The sequence below is a fragment of the Pseudophryne corroboree genome, chromosome 9, assembly GCF_028390025.1.
Source record: "Pseudophryne corroboree isolate aPseCor3 chromosome 9, aPseCor3.hap2, whole genome shotgun sequence".
Classification (NCBI taxonomy): Eukaryota; Metazoa; Chordata; class Amphibia; order Anura; family Myobatrachidae; genus Pseudophryne; species Pseudophryne corroboree.
The window spans coordinates 396715968-396735298 of record NC_086452.1 but is presented as its reverse complement, the minus strand read 5'-3'; the positions used below and the strand labels follow the sequence as shown (position 1 = coordinate 396735298).

Sequence of the window (19331 nt, the reverse complement as noted above, 5' to 3'; positions counted from 1 at the left end):
GACTCTGTATTTGATGTTAGAAGAGAGAAACAGCTGCTTTATTGTGACCAAAGCTTTGGTCTTAAGGAGCTATTCAATTGTATGTGCCTCCCTAAATGCAGGGAATTGGCTGTGGAAAGAGACTACTCCCATCTTAAGAAATATCTAAATCGCCCAAAAGCCCTACTTTGGTCGGATTTCTGCTTGCACCTGAGGTGTGAGCAGAAATTTGCGATAAGTTATGGGCACCCGCGGCATCATACCCACTGGCACAAACAGTTGAATAGCTCCTGTCACTTTTGATGGGAGCTGGTGCTATTATGGAACAATTGAATTCCCTCCAGAGAGATCACTTATGTCTCTGGAGATTTTATGTAATCATGTATGAGGGATGGATCTGGAAATTCATTTTATTATCCGATATAGAATATGATTGAAATGTGTTAACTTATATCTTAGGCCTTGCCATTTTTAATCTAGCATCAGATGGGAGGGAAGAAGGGTTATAGTGTTTATCATTAAAAGTAAATTGGTGAGATTTGCCTGCAGCCGTTTACATTTGGGCCAATGTATGCATCAAATTCATAATTCAGCCTATAGTAGGATAGATGTGATGCTGAAGACCATTTACAAACCATTGTCTGTTATATGCGTTTAAACAAAGAGCTACTATTTTACAGATTTCCTACAGTTCCGTGTTTCATTTTTAAATACAATTTCAATGAATGAAAGCAGACCAAAAAAGGTGCCTAAAAACACATGGTGTTATGTGTCTGCCCCTTAACGTGGAGCACAGATCTAAGATATTCCCTATTACTTACATACATGGCATGCCGAACAGGAATCCTGTCCATTCCAATGTTTGCAGGACACGTAGCATAAAGGGCAGCTTAGTAAATATTAGCGTTCAGGCCGTAAGTAGAGGACGTGGCTCCTTCTGACTGTAAGAGCTTCCATGCTCAGTCACTACTTAATTGCTGCGGAAACAAGTGTACATACAGCATCAGTTTACAGAGAAATGTAATGTTCTATTGTTTCAATCAAATTTGAACATAAAACCATGTAGGTGGAAAATAATATGGTGCAAGTAGTAGCGTGCTGTACCCTAATGCCATAAGCCCTCAACTACCATAAACTGCTAGTCTCATGTCTGGGGTGCCCACAATTCAGGATAACCCCCCCCCCCCCCCCCCCACACACACACACACACACACAATCCAGGATAAACCCCCACCCCCACCCCCCTTCGCTAGCCCCTGCAGCAGTCTGATGCCGACAGCCTGAAGTTAGATTGGAAGCTCTTAGCGGTACAGTTTGTCTGATTGGATAAGACACACGAACAGCAGGCATCTGTATTATTTATTTTCGCACTCCAGGGGGTACATTTACTAACCAGCAGGTTGCCATAGCCAATCATTATCATCATGACCGGTTACATTTAAAACTGCAATAGAAAAGTAAGTTAAGATAGCCCCCAGACTAAGAACCCGAAGACATTGGGGGGACATCAGTAGGCGGATCCTATTATGGAACCCTAGTTTTTACTCCTGAAATAAAAATGTTTTCTATTTGTAATATAGTTAATATTTGAATTTTTTTTTATCTGCTATTCTAACCCCAGAGAAAGGTATTTCTGTGAATCCCAATAGCACTTTTCTGGCCTGGTATCCCTCCTGGTATAAACTACACATCCCATCATCCATCTGCAGCACGAACAGTATCAATAAGCTGACTGTAGCCTGCCCGCATCAGCAAGAACTTTAATCCTGTTTGCACAGAGATAACAGTTGTTGAAGGACTTGAAGTGAAAGCATTTGTAATAATGAAATAGTGAAAGATGAGGATGGAACATGTTGGCTCTTTTGAATCCTAACAGACTTGCATTCAGTGGCGCCATTGGCCTGGAGCAGCGGCATGACCGCATATTTAACTGCTTTGTCCATTTAATCTTGTTTTGTGATCGGAATGTGAAATGGTCAGTGGAGATTCTTTCATAGACCTCATCTGACCCCAGGTGTAAAGTTGCCCATACACTAGACGATATTATGAGCGATGTGGCCATTTTCGACGGATCGGAACTACAAATCTTTCATAATAGTGCAGATCGCTCAGTTGTTTGCCCAGGGCTGTCGGGGAGCTGCCGGGGGAGTTCAAGGGAAATCGTTAACGAGAAATCATCATTTACAGGTCGTCTAGTGTATGGGCACCTTAAGAGATTTGATGTACATTGTTATTGGCATTTTATGAGCTTGGAAGTGTTAGATAGTAGACAAGGCAGTACTAATACGAAACAGTTAAAATGCTGGCTGTCGGCATTTTACCGATGGACGGAAGCCAGACACCGGGCCTGGTATTCCCACTCGGTTGGTGGGTCCACGCCACCAACTGAGTGGGAATAGAAGCTGTGTCAAGCAAAGCAAGCCACCGGGCCTGAAGCGTGCAAGCGCAGTGAGCCCGCTAATGGACTTGCTGCCAGGATGCCGCTGTCTGTATAATGACAGCCGGCATCCTGTCTCCTGGTATATCATACCGGATCCGGGCTAAATATTGCATAGTAATGCCTGTTAACTAGTGCAGCCACACCATTACGCCGTAGGAGGCCTGGCATTGGGGCTTTTCTACACTGAAGCTTCCAGGCATCTCGTTATATTTGGAAATGTATGCATTGTGCAAATTAAATTTTTTTTGGAAGCCAATTGTTTGAATATGGAATTAACCTTTATTTTCTGCCTCCTCATTTTAGGAATGTATAGAGTAGAGATACACTAGCACTGTTGTTTTTGCACAGAAAACATTTAAACAATGCTCTGCGTTGTGTTTTTCAGTTGTATTTTATTGTACCTTTTTTTTTTCCCAGCATTTTCTTTGGTGTCCTATTTCATTTCAATTTGATAAAAAATACTTTGAACTATGATCACCTACAAAACTGCTATTTCTTGTTTATTTTTTTTTACTGTTATTATATTTTGATATTTTTGGCACCAATTAGAAATTGTGCAACATTTTTGTGAGAAAAGACTATAGCAGCCATAATCCTAAACACAACCAATTGTGTTGTTTTAGTATTTTGTCAGTGTGGAAGGGAAATGTCATTGTGTAATGTGACCTGTACCCAGGTGAACTCTGCATGGTCATAGTTAGACATATCAGAGGACTTTTACCTGTGTTTATGTAATCCTACATCTGATATTTTTCCTGGAGCTGGGAAAGTGAATTGGAAAAATTCCATTTGTTTACTTGGAGACCTTTGGTCTGTGACTATGTGGAGTCAGCAAATTATTGTGTGGGGCCAGGTGGTGTGAGATACAGCCTAACATTATAGTACGGGGTAGTGCTACTGAAGGTTGATGGTTTTTTAAAGGTTGATTGATGGTTGTTTTTTTTTTTTTTTTTTTTTTTAATTGAAATTGCCAAAATAACGGGAATTAAGCATAACTGAATGAGTGGGGTTTTTTTTTCTCCCCCGTTAAAAAAAATAAAATAAAAAGATAAAAAAGAAACGGATTTTACAAGCAATTAAAAAACAAAACAAAAAAAAACAAAAAAACTGTTGAGCTGTTCCCATGCATTACAGCGGCCTTTCCAGCATGTGGTATATGAAAATTAAAACATTTTGGGTGTTTAGCAGAATTATTTAATACTTTATTATTATTTTTTTATTATTTTTTTCTTAAATAGACTCTCCTGTCTAATAATCACTGAAAATAGGTGACATCTGGTGAAATTGGTTACTGTGTTTTTATTTATTTATTATTTTTAGTTGTAGGCTGATAATTTCACAGTCTTAAGTAATTAATCTGTCTGTTCATCGCTTAATAAAATTAATAAATGCATTTTTATAAAAAATATTTGTAAGGTACTTCTAGGATTCCCAGTCTGAGGGTAACTCCGTAGGCACAAATTATTTACTGCATCAAAGGATACATATGCTGTCTTACTCAAACTATGTAATGAATCGAGGGAACAAGTTTAGTGACGTGTTTCATCGCTCAATGTGATTTAATAAAAAATATAATAGAGTTCAAAGTTCCCCAATGCATTATAGAAAGCAATGAATCAGCTAGGTGTTGTCTGTTATTAGGCAGTAACACAAGCAGTGTCAAAAGGAGGACTCCAATATGGCGTATTACAGTAACCTGATGTATGCCTTATAATCCCCCGTTTGTTGGTGAGAGCTGGATGCCAGCGGGCTTCCTGATCCTAAAGGGTTCTCGGCTCACTTGGGCTTGTACTGGCACTATGCTTTATTAAAACATTAAAACTTTTGTCACACATGACACACGACCTATGTGCTATTCATATTTATAAGGACAGTTTGCAAATGCTTCCAGGGTACTTTCCGAAACATTGTTTGCTGAAGAGGGATTACAGGTGACTTTGATTTAATTGAGTCATTATACTAATGCTTGATCATTGCCACATTACGTCAATTTGTTTCTATGGAGAGAAGGAAGGTTCTTGTATTCAATTTATATTTAACATCTAGCAGTCTGGTTCAGGTTGTGGCATTCATTCTAAATAACACATTTATTTCCGAAGCACTTTGGGCACGATTCAATTTGAAGACCGTTGAATAACGCCGGGAATTATCTCCCAGGGCTGTTCAGTACAGTGCAGTGATAAGTCGGAGAATGCCCGTTTACTATCGCCCCCCCTTTCCCCGCCTCCAAACGGCTGCAGACTATCATTGTGTCCAGTGATGCACATGCGCAGTTCAGCCGACATCAGAGATATAGGTAAATCATCGGGTCTTTGTGCGTCTGTGAAGCCCACAGTGCTGTGGTTTGTCACTTGTTGTTTCTTCTTTGATTTGTAGGTGGAGTAAGGGGGTCACTCCGAGTTGATCGCTCGCTGCCGATTTTCGCAGCGCAGCGATCAGGTGAAAAAAAAGGCATTTCTGCGCATGCTTATGCCCCGCAATGCGCACGCGCGACGTACGGGTACAAACCTCTTTGTGGTTGTGCTCAGGTTCTAGCAAAGTTTTCCTTCGCACTGGCGGCCGCAAGAAGATTGACAGGAAGGGGGCGTTACTGGGTGTCAAGTGACCGTTTTCAGGGAATGTTTGCAAAAACGCAGGCGTGTCTGAAAAAACACAGGCGTGGCTGGGCGTGTGTATGACGTCAAATCCGGACACGAATAGGCTGAAGTGATCGCAAGCGCTGAGTAGGTTCAGAGCTACTCTGAAACTGCACAAACTGTTTTTGCAGAACTCGGCTGCACAGGCGTTCACACTTCTGCTAAGCTAAAATACACTCTCCAGTGGGCGGCGGCATAGCGTTTGCACGGCTGCTAAAACTAGCTAGCGAGCGATCAACTCGGAATGACCCCCTAAGTGCAGTATCTTATAATAGTCTTTTTAGGTAACATCTTTTGTTACAGCTCCTTTGAGGGGGTTTTCGGTCATAATAAAAATCTACAAAATGTTCTGTTAAAAAACCCAAACCAAATAAAAACATCTGTGTGTTGATTTAACAAAACGTACATAAGCACTTCAACATCTTGTGTGTTTCAGATTACATTAGTTTTACACACATAACATTGGCTGTAAAGATAGCATTTTTCAAACACAGCCTGTAACATGACAGTTAAGGGGGGTACACACGGAGAGATCCGTGCTTAAAATCTAAGCAATCTTGCTAGATTGCTTAGATTTTAAGCACGGATCAGCCGTGTGTATGCCCCCCAGTGATAGCGATGCGCGGCCCCGCGCATCGCTATCGCCGATGCTAGATTGAGCTGCATGCAGGCTCAATCTAGCGGGTCGCTCACTTCACCGTTGTGTGAAGTGAGCGGCCCCCCGTCGGCTTTCCCCCTCGCTCAGCACATCGCGCTGTGCTGAGCGGGGGGAGAGATGTGTGCTGAGCGGTCTGTGTTAAGATCGCTCAGCACACATCTCTCCCGTGAGTACCCCCCTTTAGGAGCGGATTGTCTGGTACTTTATCTCTCCCCACTTTATCACTCTCTAAGGCTTAATTCAGCTGCACATAATTCCTACACAGAAATAACCTGTTCATACCCAGGGTTTACTTCTCCCCTAGGGGTAGATATACTAAAGCTTCTAAAAATGAAAAGTGGAGTTTTTGCCCATAGCACCCAATCAGATTCTGTCTAGCATTTTTAGGATGCAATAAAGAATTGATGGCTAGAATCTGGTTGCTATAGGCAACACCATCACTTTACATTTTTAGAAGCTTTAGTAAATCTACCCTCTAGATTGAAATTCCTCATAGGGGGTTCACGCAGCTATAGCACACATGCTCTCGGGGTTTCGTTTCATATCACTTGTGATTGGGCGTTGTGATATTTACTCAGTTACATGGCCTTTGGTCAGGCACAGCAATATCCCTATCGAACACAGCAGCTGCTCCACAAAAGGCCATTGTAACTCAGATCCTCAGTATTGTTTAGCATGCAGCCTACACTTTCATTCTTGTATATAATGGACAGGATGGAGACACCCATCAACAATGAGGGTGGAGCCATAAAGTTCTATTTGGCTTCCTTATGTCCACACTCACTGCTTAAAGGTGTTGCCTTGACGTTCTTCGCACCATTTTAAAGCTTTCCTTTCATATTTTTTTCCTTCTTGTCTTTCTCTTTATCCTTTACAATCCTCCTGTGACATAGACATTTATAATATGATTGCACAGTGGAGCAGTGGGGGGTACTATTATGTTACTGTTGCTCTGTGCGATTGAAAGACTGCAGAATGTTGTGATGTTGGTGTACCATAATTCTCAGTATTGTCAATGTGTACACATTGCTGTAACGTATTATACGGAGAGTTTGAGAACTTAGTGATTCTTTAAGGGAGAATTTGGTAGTTTTACGCTACCGCACTAACATCTATAGTGACTGGGAGCTATTCAATTGTGCTGCTCGGTACAAGTGGCGTTATTTCTGCTCGCACTTTTCTAGGATGGTGAGCCTAAATCCACCCAGTGTCAGGCTTTGGCAGTCCAAGTAGGCACACCCAGTAGTTTGCCTGGGTTTAGCCACTATACGCTAGCGATAAGTAATGGGCATCAACGACCGTTGCACCCAGTTCACAAACAATTTAAATTGCCCATGACTCTAGACCGGAGCTGGGGGCGCAAGAAAACAATTACTTTCTCCCCCCCCCCCCCCCCAATGTCCTAAGAATACTGTTACTTAAACTGTTTATATTTAATTTGTATTATTTTTATATTTACACTTCAGGCATTCATATGTCTGTCATTGCGGTGCATTTCTGGTCTCTAGTAAAACGCACTCTCTCATCTTAAACATCTCTATTGCAGAGAGTGCTATTGCCAACTGTTCAAACATTTAACATCTTATTTATGATTATTAATGCTACTGCCAATTAATTCTGACCTTTGCTAAAGCGCTGTATATTATAGCTATACAGCTGCACGTGAATAGTGTATTAGGGTGAATAGTGTATTAGGGTGTCAGAGGATGGATGACTGGTTGGTGCTTGCTAGCGGGATCCGATCTGAAGATCGACACTGTCTAGGTCGACAATGTTAAGGTCGACCACTATAGGTCGACAGTCACTAGGCCGACAGGGTCTGAAGGTTGACGGGGTTTCTAGGTTGACAGGTCAAAAGGTCGACTTGAGTTTTTCATGTTTTTAAAAAAAACTTTTTCATACTTAACGATCAACGTGGACTACGATTGGAACGGTAAGCCTTGCCCGAAGCATGGCGAGCGAAGCGGTGCACTAATTCGGCTTCCCAGTCACTGTACGGAGAAAACAACACCAAAAAAAAAGAAAAACTCATGTCGACCTTTTGACCTGTCAACCTAGCACATGTCGACCTAGAAACCCTGCCGACCTTCAGACCCTGTCGACCTAGTGACTGTCGACCTATAGTGGTCGACCTAAACATTGTCGACCTAGACACTGTCGATTTAATGATACTCACCCCTTGCCAGCATCTTAGTGAGCAATAACATAGACATTCCTTGGTCTTCTATTGAAGTTGTTCTCCTGTTACCTCCCTGATAACTTTTTGAAGTTCCAGTGGTCCTCCTATTTTGCCACCAGGACTCATAACTAGGAAGACCCCAGGCTTTCGCGTAGCACAATGCCTTGCCTTATCTAGAGTTGTGAAGAAATATCGTAATTCAGAGTCAGAATATAGGACCAGGAGCCGGCCAGTCACGTCTAGAATAGACATCAGTCCTCCCCAATAGAGACAGTCCCCAAAAATTAGATACCAGCTTTGATTTCTTAGTGACATCAGCTACCTGGTTCCTGGGATTTATCCAGCTGTGATTTACTCTTTTATTGAGAGAGTGCCGGCATATGAGGTATGGCTATTAAATAACGAGACTGTATTTGTAAAAAAAACAACCCATACTGCATGAGTTGAGTGGGAGTGAGTGATCATTGATTTTGGATCTCAAAACTGTTTTCCAAGTTTCACCCCCTCGCACAGGTAGTTTGCTGTAACACTGCATTCGGAGAAGTTGTTTTTTTCTCATGTGTTAACTAAGAAAATTCAGTTAAATTGAACAAAACGCCCACAGAATCTTTTCTGTATGCTAAACGAGGCAGATTGTATGTCATGTGCACGTGTGTTTGAACGCCACAAAGGATGATAATGAGGATGTGGAAGAAGGCTACATGAAAAGCGAGGGAAAATTAAGGACAGTATTGAGAATCTTCGAAATTGACCTTCGACTCAGCATCCGAATGATAGCAGAAATGGTAAACCTCGACAAAGAAATGGATAGGCAAGTTCTGCTTCAAGATCTTAACAAAGGGATCCGGTCTGAAGATCGACAGTGTCTAGGTTGACAATGTGTAGGTCGACCACTATAGGTCGACAGTCACTAGGTCGACATGGATGGAAGGACGACAGGGTTTCTAGGTCGACATGTGCTAGGTCGACAGGTCTAAAGGTCGACATGAGTTTTTCACATTTTTTTTTTTGGGGGGATTTTTTCATACTTAAAGATCAATGTCGACTACGATTGGAACGGTAAAGTGTGCCAAGCGAAGCGGTAGCGGAGCGAAGGCACCATGCCCGAAGCATGGCGAGCGAAGCGAGCCATGCAAGGGGACGCGGTGCACTAATTTGGGATCCCGGTCACTTTACGAAGAAAACAACACAAAAAAAAAAAAATCCTCATGTCGACCTTTAGACCTGTCGACCTAGAAACCCTGTCGACCTTCCATCCATGTCGACCTAGTGACTGTCGACCTATAGTGGTCGACCTAGACACTGTCGATAAAACGAACCACACCCCTTAACAAAATGTTGTGCTAAGATTGCTCCAAAGCTTCTCACTGCCGAACAGAAAGAAAACCGAAAGCAATTTTGTACAGACATTTTGGGAGAAAATTCAAGCGAATTTGCATTTTTTAGATAGTTATTACCTGTGGTTGAACCTGGATCTTCCAGTACAATCCTGAGGTAAAACGTCAGTCCATGCACTGGAAAACACAATCATAACCAAGAAAGAAGAAAGCACGTAAAAGAATCCATTTTGCATCATTTACTGAAGTAAAGAAGAAAATGACAGAGCTATTGAGACAGCTGACTGCTGATTATCTACAGCACAGCTTTGACCAATGGATAATAAGAATACAGTGGTGTGTGGGTGCAGAAGTGGAGTACATAGAAGGGAAACAGCGTTAAAATGTACTTAACAAGGATTCTATAATTTGTTTAATTTTATTATTTAATAGCCATACCTCCATATTTTGTTGCATTTTACACATGGGAACAAAACAGTAATGTAACCAGATTGGGTGATAACAGACAGAGAGGTCCGAGGGCCCTACTCACAAGCTTATTTGGGCCTATTTACAATTGAATTGTGGGCTCTGATTTTGTTTAATTATCATTTACCTGCACATTTCCAGAATTCCTTTTAGTTCCCTTGATTTCCATTTCAACTTTCTGACTGAGTTTAGCCATCGCTAGAGAACTACTGGGCTGTCCAATATCCCTTTAACCACTTAACTGACATTTTTTTAAAACGCTGAGAAATTGTCTTTTTTATTTCTCTAACGTCCTAGTGGATGCTGGGGACTCCGTAAGGACCATGGGGAATAGCGGGCTCCGCAGGAGACTGGGCACTCTAAAGAAAGATTTAGTACTATCTGGTGTGCACTGGCTCCTCCCTCTATGCCCCTCCTCCAGACCTCCAGTTAGAATCTGTACCCGGACAGAGCTGGGTGCTTTTAGTGAGCTCTCCTGAGCTTGCTAATAAGAAAGTATTTGTTAGGTTTTTTTTATTTTCAGAGAGCTTCTGCTGGCAACAGACTCTCTGCTACGTGGGGACTGAGGGGAGAGAAGCAAACCTACTAACTGCGGCTAGGTTGCGCTTCTTAGGCTACTGGACACCATTAGCTCCAGAGGGATCGAACACAGGACCTGACCTTGTCGTCCGTTCCCGGAGCCGCGCCGCCGTCCCCCTCGCAGAGCCAGAAGACAGAAGCCGGCAGAAGCCGAGAAGACATCGAAATCGGCGGCAGAAGACTCCTGTCTTCACATGAGGTAGCGCACAGCACTGCAGCTGTGCGCCATTGCGCCCACACTAACCCACACACTCCGGTCACTGTAGGGTGCAGGGCGCAGGGGGGGGGGCGCCCTGGGCAGCAATTGATACCTCCTGGCGAAAGCTGCATATAGACAGTGGGACACTGTTATATGTATGAGCCCCCGCCATTTATTTTACAAAAAAATCGCGGGACAGAAGCCCGCCGCTGAGGGGGCGGGGCCTTCTTCCTCAGCACTCACCAGCGCCATTTTCCTTCCACAGCTCCGCTGAGAGGAAGCTCCCCAGGCTCTCCCCTGCAGATTCACGGTAGAAGGGTAAAAAAGAGAGGGGGGGCACATAAATTTAGGCGCATTAATAATATTACAGCAGCTACTGGGTAAACACTAAGTTACTGTGTAATCCCTGGGTTATATAGCGCTGGGGTGTGTGCTGGCATACTCTCTCTCTGTCTCTCCAAAAGGCCTTGTGGGGGTCCTGTCCTCATTTAGAGCTTCCCCTGTGTGTGTGGTGTGTCGGTACGCGTGTGTCGACATGTTTGACGAAGAGGGCTATGTGGAGGCAGAGCAAGTGCAGTTGACTGATGTGTCGCCGCCGAAGGTGCCGACACCTGATTGGATGGATATGTGGAAGGTGTTAAATGATAATGTAAACTCCTTACATAAAAGGTTGGATAAAGCTGATACCTCGGGCCAGTCAGGGTCTCAACCCATGCCTGATCCTACAGCGCAGAGGCCCTCAGGGTCTCAAAAGCGCCCACTATCCAAAATGGTTGACACAGATGTCGACACGGATTCTGACTTCAGTGTCGACGACGATGATGCAAAATTGCAACCAAAAATGACAAAAGCTATACGTTACATGATTATAGCGATGAAGGATGTTTTACACATATCAGAGGTAAACCCTGTCCCTGACAAGAGGGTTTATATGTATGGGGAGAAAAAGCAAGAGGTGACTTTTCCCCCTTCACATGAGTTAAATGAGTTATGTGAAAGAGCGTGGGATTCCCCAGATAAGAAAGTCCTGATTTCCAAAAAGTTACTTATGGCATACCCTTTCCCGCCAGAGGACAGGGTGCGCTGGGAATCCTCCACTAGGGTAGATAAAGCTCTCACACGCTTATCTAAGAAGGTGGCCCTGCCGTCGCAGGATACGGCCACCCTAAAGGATCCTGCAGATAGAAAGCAGGAAAGTATCCTGAAATCTGTTTATACACATTCAGGGACTCTACTGAGGCCGGCAATTGCGTCGACGTGGATGTGTAGTGCTGTAGCAGCGTGGACAGATAATCTGTCTGAGGAAATGGATACCTTGGACAGGGATACCATTATGCTGACCCTGGGGCATATAAAAGACACTGTCCTATATATGAGGGATGCCCAGAGGGACATTTGCCTACTGGGCTCTAGAATTAATGCAATGTCAATTTCTGCCAGGAGGGTCCTGTGGACTCGGCAGTGGACAGGTGATGCAGACTCCAAAAAACACATGGAGGTGTTACCTTACAAGAGTGAGGAATTGTTTGGGGACGGTCTCTCGGACTTGGTTTCCACAGCTACTGCTGGGAAGTCAAACTTTTTGCCATATATTCCCTCACAACCTAAGAAAGCACCGTATTACCAAATGCAGTCCTTTCGCGCACAAAGAAGCAAGAAGGTCAGAGGTGCTTCCTTTCTTGCTAGAGGCAGGGGTAGAGGAAAAAAGCTGCACCTTACAGCTAGTTCCCAGGAACAGAAGTCCTCCCCGGCTTCCACTAAATCCACCGCATGACGCTGGGGCTCCACGGGTGGAGCCAGGAGCGGTGGGGGCGCGTCTCCGACATTTCAGCCACCAGTGGGTTCGCTCACGGGTGGATCCCTGGGCTATACAGATTGTGTCTCAGGGATACAAGCTGGAATTCGAGGTGATGCCCCCTCAACGTTACCTAAAATCGGCCCTGCCAGCTTCCCCCATAGAAAGGGAAGTAGTGGTAGCGGCAATTCACAAGCTGTTTCTCCAGCAGGTGGTGGTAAAGGTTCCCCTTCTTCAACAGGGAAAGGGATACTATTCCACAATGTTTGTGGTACCGAAACCGGACGGTTCGGTCAGACCTATATTAAATTTAAAGTCCCTGAACATTTATCTGAAAAGATTCAAGTTCAAAATGGAATCGCTCAGAGCGGTCATTGCAAGCCTGGAAGAGGGGGATTTTATGGTGTCTCTGGACATCAAGGATGCTTACTTGCATGTCCCTATTTATCCGCCTCATCAGGAGTACCTCAGATTTGTGGTACAGGACTGTCATTACCAATTCCAGACGTTGCCGTTTGGGCTCTCCATGGCACCGAGAATATTTACCAAGGTAATGGCAGAAATGATGGTGATCATGAGAAAGCAAGGAGTCAGTTATCCCATACTTGGACGATCTCCTCATAAAGGCGAGGTCGAGGGAGCAGTTGCAGATCAGCGTAGCGCACTCTCAGGAAGTGTTGCAACAGCATGGCTGGATTCTGAATATCCCAAAGTCGCAGCTGATTCCTACGACGCGTCTGCCCTTTCTGGGCATGATTCTGGACACAGACCAGAAGAAGGTGTTTCTCCCGACGGAGAAGGCTCAAGAGCTTGTGACTCTAGTCAGTGACCTCTTAAAACCGAAACAGGTGTCGGTGCATCACTGCACGCGAGTCCTGGGAAAGATGGTGGCATCGTACGAAGCCATTCCCTTTGGCAGGTTCCATGCGAGGATCTTTCAATGGGATCTGTTGGACAAATGGTCCGGATTGCATCTTCAGATGCATCGGCTGATCACCCTGTCCCCCAGGGCCAGGGTGTCTCTTCTGTGGTGGCTACAGAGTGCTCACCTTCTCGAGGGCCGCAGGTTCGGCATACAGGACTGGGTCCTGGTGACCACGGATGCGAGCCTCCGAGGGTGGGGGGCAGTCACTCAAGGAAGAAACTTCCAAGGGTTGTGGTCAAGTCAGGAGGCTTGTCTGCACATAAATATCCTGGAACTAAGGGCCATATTCAACGCCCTGAGTCAAGCAGAGCCCCTGCTTCGCAACCAACCGGTGCTGATTCAGTCAGACAACATCACCGGGGTGGCTCATGTAAACCGCCAGGGCGGCACAAGAAGCAGAGTCGCGATGGTGGAAGCCACCAGGATTCTTCGGTGGGCGGAGAATCACGTACAAGCACTGTCAGCAGTGTTCATTCCGGGGGTGGACAACTGGGAAGCAGACTTCCTCAGCAGGCACGACCTTCACCCGGGAGAGTGGGGACTTCATCACGAAGTCTTCATTCAGATTACAAATCGATGGGAACTGCCACAGGTAGACATGATGGCGTCCCGTCTCAACAAAAAGCTACAACGGTATTGCGCCAGGTCAAGAGACCCTCAGGCGATAGCTGTGGACGCCCTGGTAACACCGTGGGTGTTCCAATCGGTCTATGTGTTTCCTCCTCTTCCTCTCATACCCAAGGTGCTGAGAATCGTAAGAAGAAAAGGAGTGAGAACAATACTCATTGTTCCAGATTGGCCACGAAGGCCTTGGTACCCGGAACTGCAAGAAATGCTCACAGAGGACCCATGGCCTCTGCCTCTCAGACAGGACCTGTTGCAACAGGGGCCCTGCCTGTTCCAAGACTTACCGCGGCTGCGTTTGACGGCATGGCGGTTGAACGCCGGATCCTAGCGGAAAAAGGCATTCCGGAGGAAGTTATTCCTACGCTGATAAAGGCTAGGAAGGACGTGACAGCAAAGCATTATCACCGCATATGGCGAAAATATGTTGCTTGGTGTGAGGCCAGGAAGGCCCCTACAGAGGAATTCCAAAAAGGCAGATTTCTGCACTTTCTACAGTCTGGAGTGACTATGGGCTTGAAGTTGGGATCCATAAAGGTCCAGATTTCGGCCCTATCCATTTTCTTTCAAAAGGAACTGGCGTCTCTACCTGAAGTTCAGACGTTTGTTAAGGGAGTGCTGCATATTCAGCTCCCTTTTGTGCCACCAGTGGCACCTTGGGATCTCAACGTGGTGTTGGGTTTCCTAAAATCCCACTGGTTTGAACCACTTAAGACCGTGGAGCTAAAGTATCTCACGTGGAAGGTGGTCATGCTATTGGCATTAGCTTCGGCTAGGCGTGTGTCAGAATTGGCGGCTTTGTCATGCAAAAGCCCTTATCTGGTTTTTCATATGGACAGGGCAGAATTGCGGACTCGTCCCCAATTTCTGCCAAAGGTGGTGTCATCTTTTCATTTGAACCAACCTATTGTAGTGCCTGCGGCTACTCGTGACTTGGAAGATTCCAGGTTACTAGATTTAGTCAGGGCTTTGAAGATTTATGTAGCCAGAACGGCTGGAGTCTGGAAAACTGACTCGCTGTTTATCCTATATGCCCCCAACAAGTTGGGGGCTCCTGCTTCAAAGCAAACCGTTGCCCGCTGGATCTGTAACACGATTCAGCAGGCTCATTCTGCGGCTGGATTGCCGCATCCAAAATCAGTGAAAGCCCATTCCACAAGGAAGGTGGGCTCTTCTTGGGCGGCTGCCCGAGGGGTCTCGGCTTTACAGCTTTGCCGAGCTGCTACTTGGTCGGGTTTAAACACATTTGCAAAATTCTACAAGTTTGATACCCTGGCTGAGGAGGACCTTGAGTTTGCCCATTCGGTGCTGCAGAGTCATCCGCACTCTCCCGGCCGTTTGGGAGCTTTGCTATAGTCCCCAGCATCCACTAGGACGTTAGAGAAAATAAGATTTTACTCACCGGTAAATCTATTTCTCATAGTCCGTAGTGGATGCTGGGCGCCCGTCCCTAGTGCGGACTTTCTGCAATACGTGTACATAGTTATTGCTTAATAATGGGTTATGTTATGTTGGCATCCATTGTTGATGCTCTGTTGTTGTTCATACTGTTGACTGGATAAGTGTATCACGAGTTATACGGTGTGATTGGTGTGGCTGGTATGAGTCTTACCCGGGATTCCAAAATCCTTTCCTTATAATGTCTGCTCTTCCGGGCACAGTTTCCTTAACTGAGGTCTGGAGGAGGGGCATAGTGGGAGGAGCCAGTGCACACCAGATAGTACTAAATCTTTCTTTAGAGTGCCCAGTCTCCTGCGGAGCCCGCTATTCCCCATGGTCCTTACGGAGTCCCCAGCATCCACTACGGACTACGAGAAATAGATTTACCGGTGAGTAAAATCTTATTTTTATTACCCAGTAAAGTTTAAAAAGTATTTTTAATAATATATTAAAACATTTTATTTAAAAAAAAATATATGTCTAGGGCAGGAATGTCCAAACTGCGGGCCTCCAGCTGTTGTGAAACTACACATCCCAGCATACCCTGACACAGTTTTGCTGTCAGGGCATGCTGGGATGTGTAGTTTCTCAACAGCTGGAGGGTCGCAGTTTGGACATGCCTGCCTCAAGGGGTAAAAAGAATCCTTGCTTTATAAACAACCCCCCCCACCCCCCCCATTAAAGTGTATTATTGTAACCCCCCTTCAGCATAATTTAACTTTATTTTACCTTCCACGCCCACATGCAGAGAGCAGCAGAGTTTGTGTCAAGGAGGACTGCCTGCCGCAGCTGATCTCGGCACTTGCACAGATCTGCCAAATAGTGCTTGGGGGGGGGGAACTAATTTCCCCTCTCCGCACTGTTATCCCCAGTGCATGCGCTCCAGAATGACGGGTGCACTGCATTCTTGGGGCAGTGATATCGGTGATCAGAGACTGCCGGGGGATCCGAGGACAAAAGATCTCCTAATCTACAAGCAGGGTCACACAGTGGGGAAGCGCGTTGCATGTGATGCGACCTGGCCAGGTAATGTGGTAATGTACTCCTGGTTCCGGTCATATCACATGCGACTATGTCAGGCAAGGGGTTAATACACTGACCTCAGTACTGATCTTAGCGGTGCATGGAAAGAGTTGTAAGAGTGTACACCGAGTTATACACTATGGTTTCTCATTGCAGGCTTTGTATCCCCCACATGCCAAGCTAACAGACAAGGAGGTGAGTGACATCCAGTTCTTATTTCAATCTATTCTTGTTGCGCATATCTGCAAGGGAGGGATCATCCGATAACATTACTACAAGCTTAGCTTATCTGCAACGCTCCAAAAGAAATGTTTTTGATGTAGTGGAGAGTCTTATTTCTAGATCCTAGCACTAGTTAACATTGTACTGTAGCTACAAAGGTAGGACTGGCACATCCAGAGGACGGATTAGCCGAGCTGGTTCTATGCCAACACTTCTAATAGGTAGTGTACAGAGAGATACTTTACCAGGACCACCCGCAGTGGTGGAATACGTTTGTTCTGCTCTGTCATTTGTTGCAAGTAATGTTTTTTTATGTGAAATAGTCCTCTACATTGTGTTATATTGTACACTGATTATATGTGGAATATTGTACACTCTCTACTGACAATTTTAAGCACATTAAAAGTCCTCAGAATACACATGGCACTGAGCTGCGAGAGCACTACTAATAGCTTTCCTTTCATACATGGCATGAAAGCCGTTTGCCTCGGGTGCTCTAGGTGTGGGAGGAATATCAGACTTTGGGGGAAAGTTATCAAAACATGGAGAGAGATAAAGTATCAACCAATCAGTGTCTAAATGTAATTGTACATGCTGTGTTTGAAAAATACTAGGTGCTGATTGGTTGGTACTTTATCTCTCTCCAAGCTATGTTCTGTTTTGCAGTTGCCCCTATACGCTGCATGTTGCTGTTCATCAGCTGTCAGCACAGAACATCGAATCTTGCATCTTCTAGGCAAAACACATTCATTGGGGATTGGTATGTTATAGCGCCGCTCGGGATGCCAAATGTCAGTATATCGGCATCGCGAGCGGTGGAATGCCTGCGGGGGTGGCGAACGCAACAAAGCCACAGGTTCTATTCTCCCTCTATGGGTGTCGTGGACACCCATAGAGAGCGAATCACCTACCTCGCCGGTATACCGGCTGAGGTATGGTAACCCAGTTGGGATCCCGGCGTCGGTATTGTGACATCCAGGATCCCGACGATTGGTATGCTGACTGCATACCATTCATTGTAATAATATTGTTGTAATTAAGTATTACTAGGGCAGTTTGGAATAGGAATGAGAGGGGTGATCATTGCTTTAGTACAAGTAATAATGCAGGGAGATAAGTATATTGGATCATTGTAACTTCAATTATTTGATAGGAGCAGAAGATAAATTGGGTACCCTAGATACAAGCACCGGTTATACATGGGTTGTATTTTACTTCCCCCTAAATTACCATACATATTACACCTGAAGGCCCCAGTCCTTAATAAAAGAAAGTCCTATATTCTTATAGTTAAATAATTGTTTTGTGTTCAAATAACCCATATACCATGTAATGTAGTTATCTTCATTTACAGAAAACCAGCATATGTTACCTGTCGTTCCCGGATTCAAACTCTGGTAAATACGTTTCCTTTTATGTTTATGTTATTTTTCCTGAAAGTCAAAATACTAAAATGGTGAGAGTCAGGGAGGGGGAGAGTAGGATACAAAAACATAAGCCATGTGAGGAGATGGGAGAAGATGGTTATAGAAATGAAAGCTAACTAATCAAACAGTGCATAACAATACTTCATGCCCATCTGGAAGTCCAGTATCTTTTATGGAATGTAACTGTATGTGATCAAAGCGTTTCATGTCAAGTCCAAGACCATAGGAAATGAGGGTTCTGTCTGTCACCTACCTAGGGGGAGATGTATTAAGCTGTGTAAAGAGTAGAGAAGTGGACCAGTGAAGAAGATTCTTTTCCGAGAGACCACATGATGAGAAAACTAAAAAAGCACGAGGCACAGCGCTTTGGGGCTGAGGTCAATGCATGTAAAACAGAAGTGATTGCTCGTGCATTGGGTGTGCAATGTACGCATCTCTGCAGGCGGTCCGCTCATAACTTCATACTAGGTTCCTAAGCTGTCACTATCAGAACACACGCACCAGCCCCATCTGAAACGGGTGTAATTACACATACACATGACTTTGCCTGCAGTTCTGTCATCACTCTCTCTCCGAACTATGCCTATGTGCAAATGGCCCCCTTATCAGCCAGTTACGCCCCTTCAGATGTGAGTGGAGATGCACCTAAGTTGCAGAAGACTCAGCATGGCCCATATTTGATAACGCCTGTTATGGGCATCAATTGAATTACACCCCCCCCCCCCCCCGGGGTAAATTAGTTGCGGTAAGTTACTGTGGCTAATTGAATTGCCCCCTAACTGAGAGAAAGATATATATGATGGGCTAATAGAATATTTCCTGTACACCACACACAGCGCAAAAATGTTAAATGTTAAAGGGCCGCTCCAAGACTAATTACCCCTGTATAGATGCCTCTCTCCAGACACCACAGATGCAAGTGAAAGAAAATTATAGAAGTAAGATATCACAAGGCGCCACAAATTCAGTATACAATACTACATTAAAAACATACGTCCCTTTTGTAGCTGAAATTCAACTTCATATATCCAGGCTTTCCACCTCATTCATTGGACGGATTTATCCGTAGATATGCAAAATAAGAGGGGAAATACCATCATGTGCAGACAACATACAATTTATTAAAACATCATGCAAGATGTAAACAAATGACAAGTAAAAATTTAACAAATGGCAGCCACAGTAGATCCACAGAATAATTACCAGATGGTCTGAGAACCCGGAAAAGTTCTCAAACAAGCTCTTAAATCACCAGCAACCACCCGGATCTGGAAACTGGGAACAAGGACCTGGGTCTTATTAGGCAGGATCTGCTGGATAGGGCTGGTATGGATAGTCAATAGCCAACCCAAGGGTATTTCCCCTCTAATTTTGCATATCTACGGATAAATCCGTCCAAT

The 19331-nt window shown here is 44.7% G+C and overlaps 1 protein-coding gene across 2 annotated transcripts in view; it reads left to right on the top strand.

Moving 5' to 3' along the window:
- The window catches only part of DENND6A (DENN domain containing 6A), a 138760-nt gene that overhangs the window by 1884 nt on the left and 117545 nt on the right, over nt 1-19331 (top strand). For both annotated transcript variants that reach the window (XR_010186961.1, XM_063940861.1), the window contains exons 2-3: nt 16439-16477; nt 17859-17901. Coding sequence is in view for 1 of the 2 variants with exons in the window: in XM_063940861.1 (XP_063796931.1) it covers nt 16439-16477; nt 17859-17901 (82 nt within the window). In the remaining variant the exon portion in view is untranslated. The remainder of the gene's footprint in view (nt 1-16438; nt 16478-17858; nt 17902-19331) is intronic.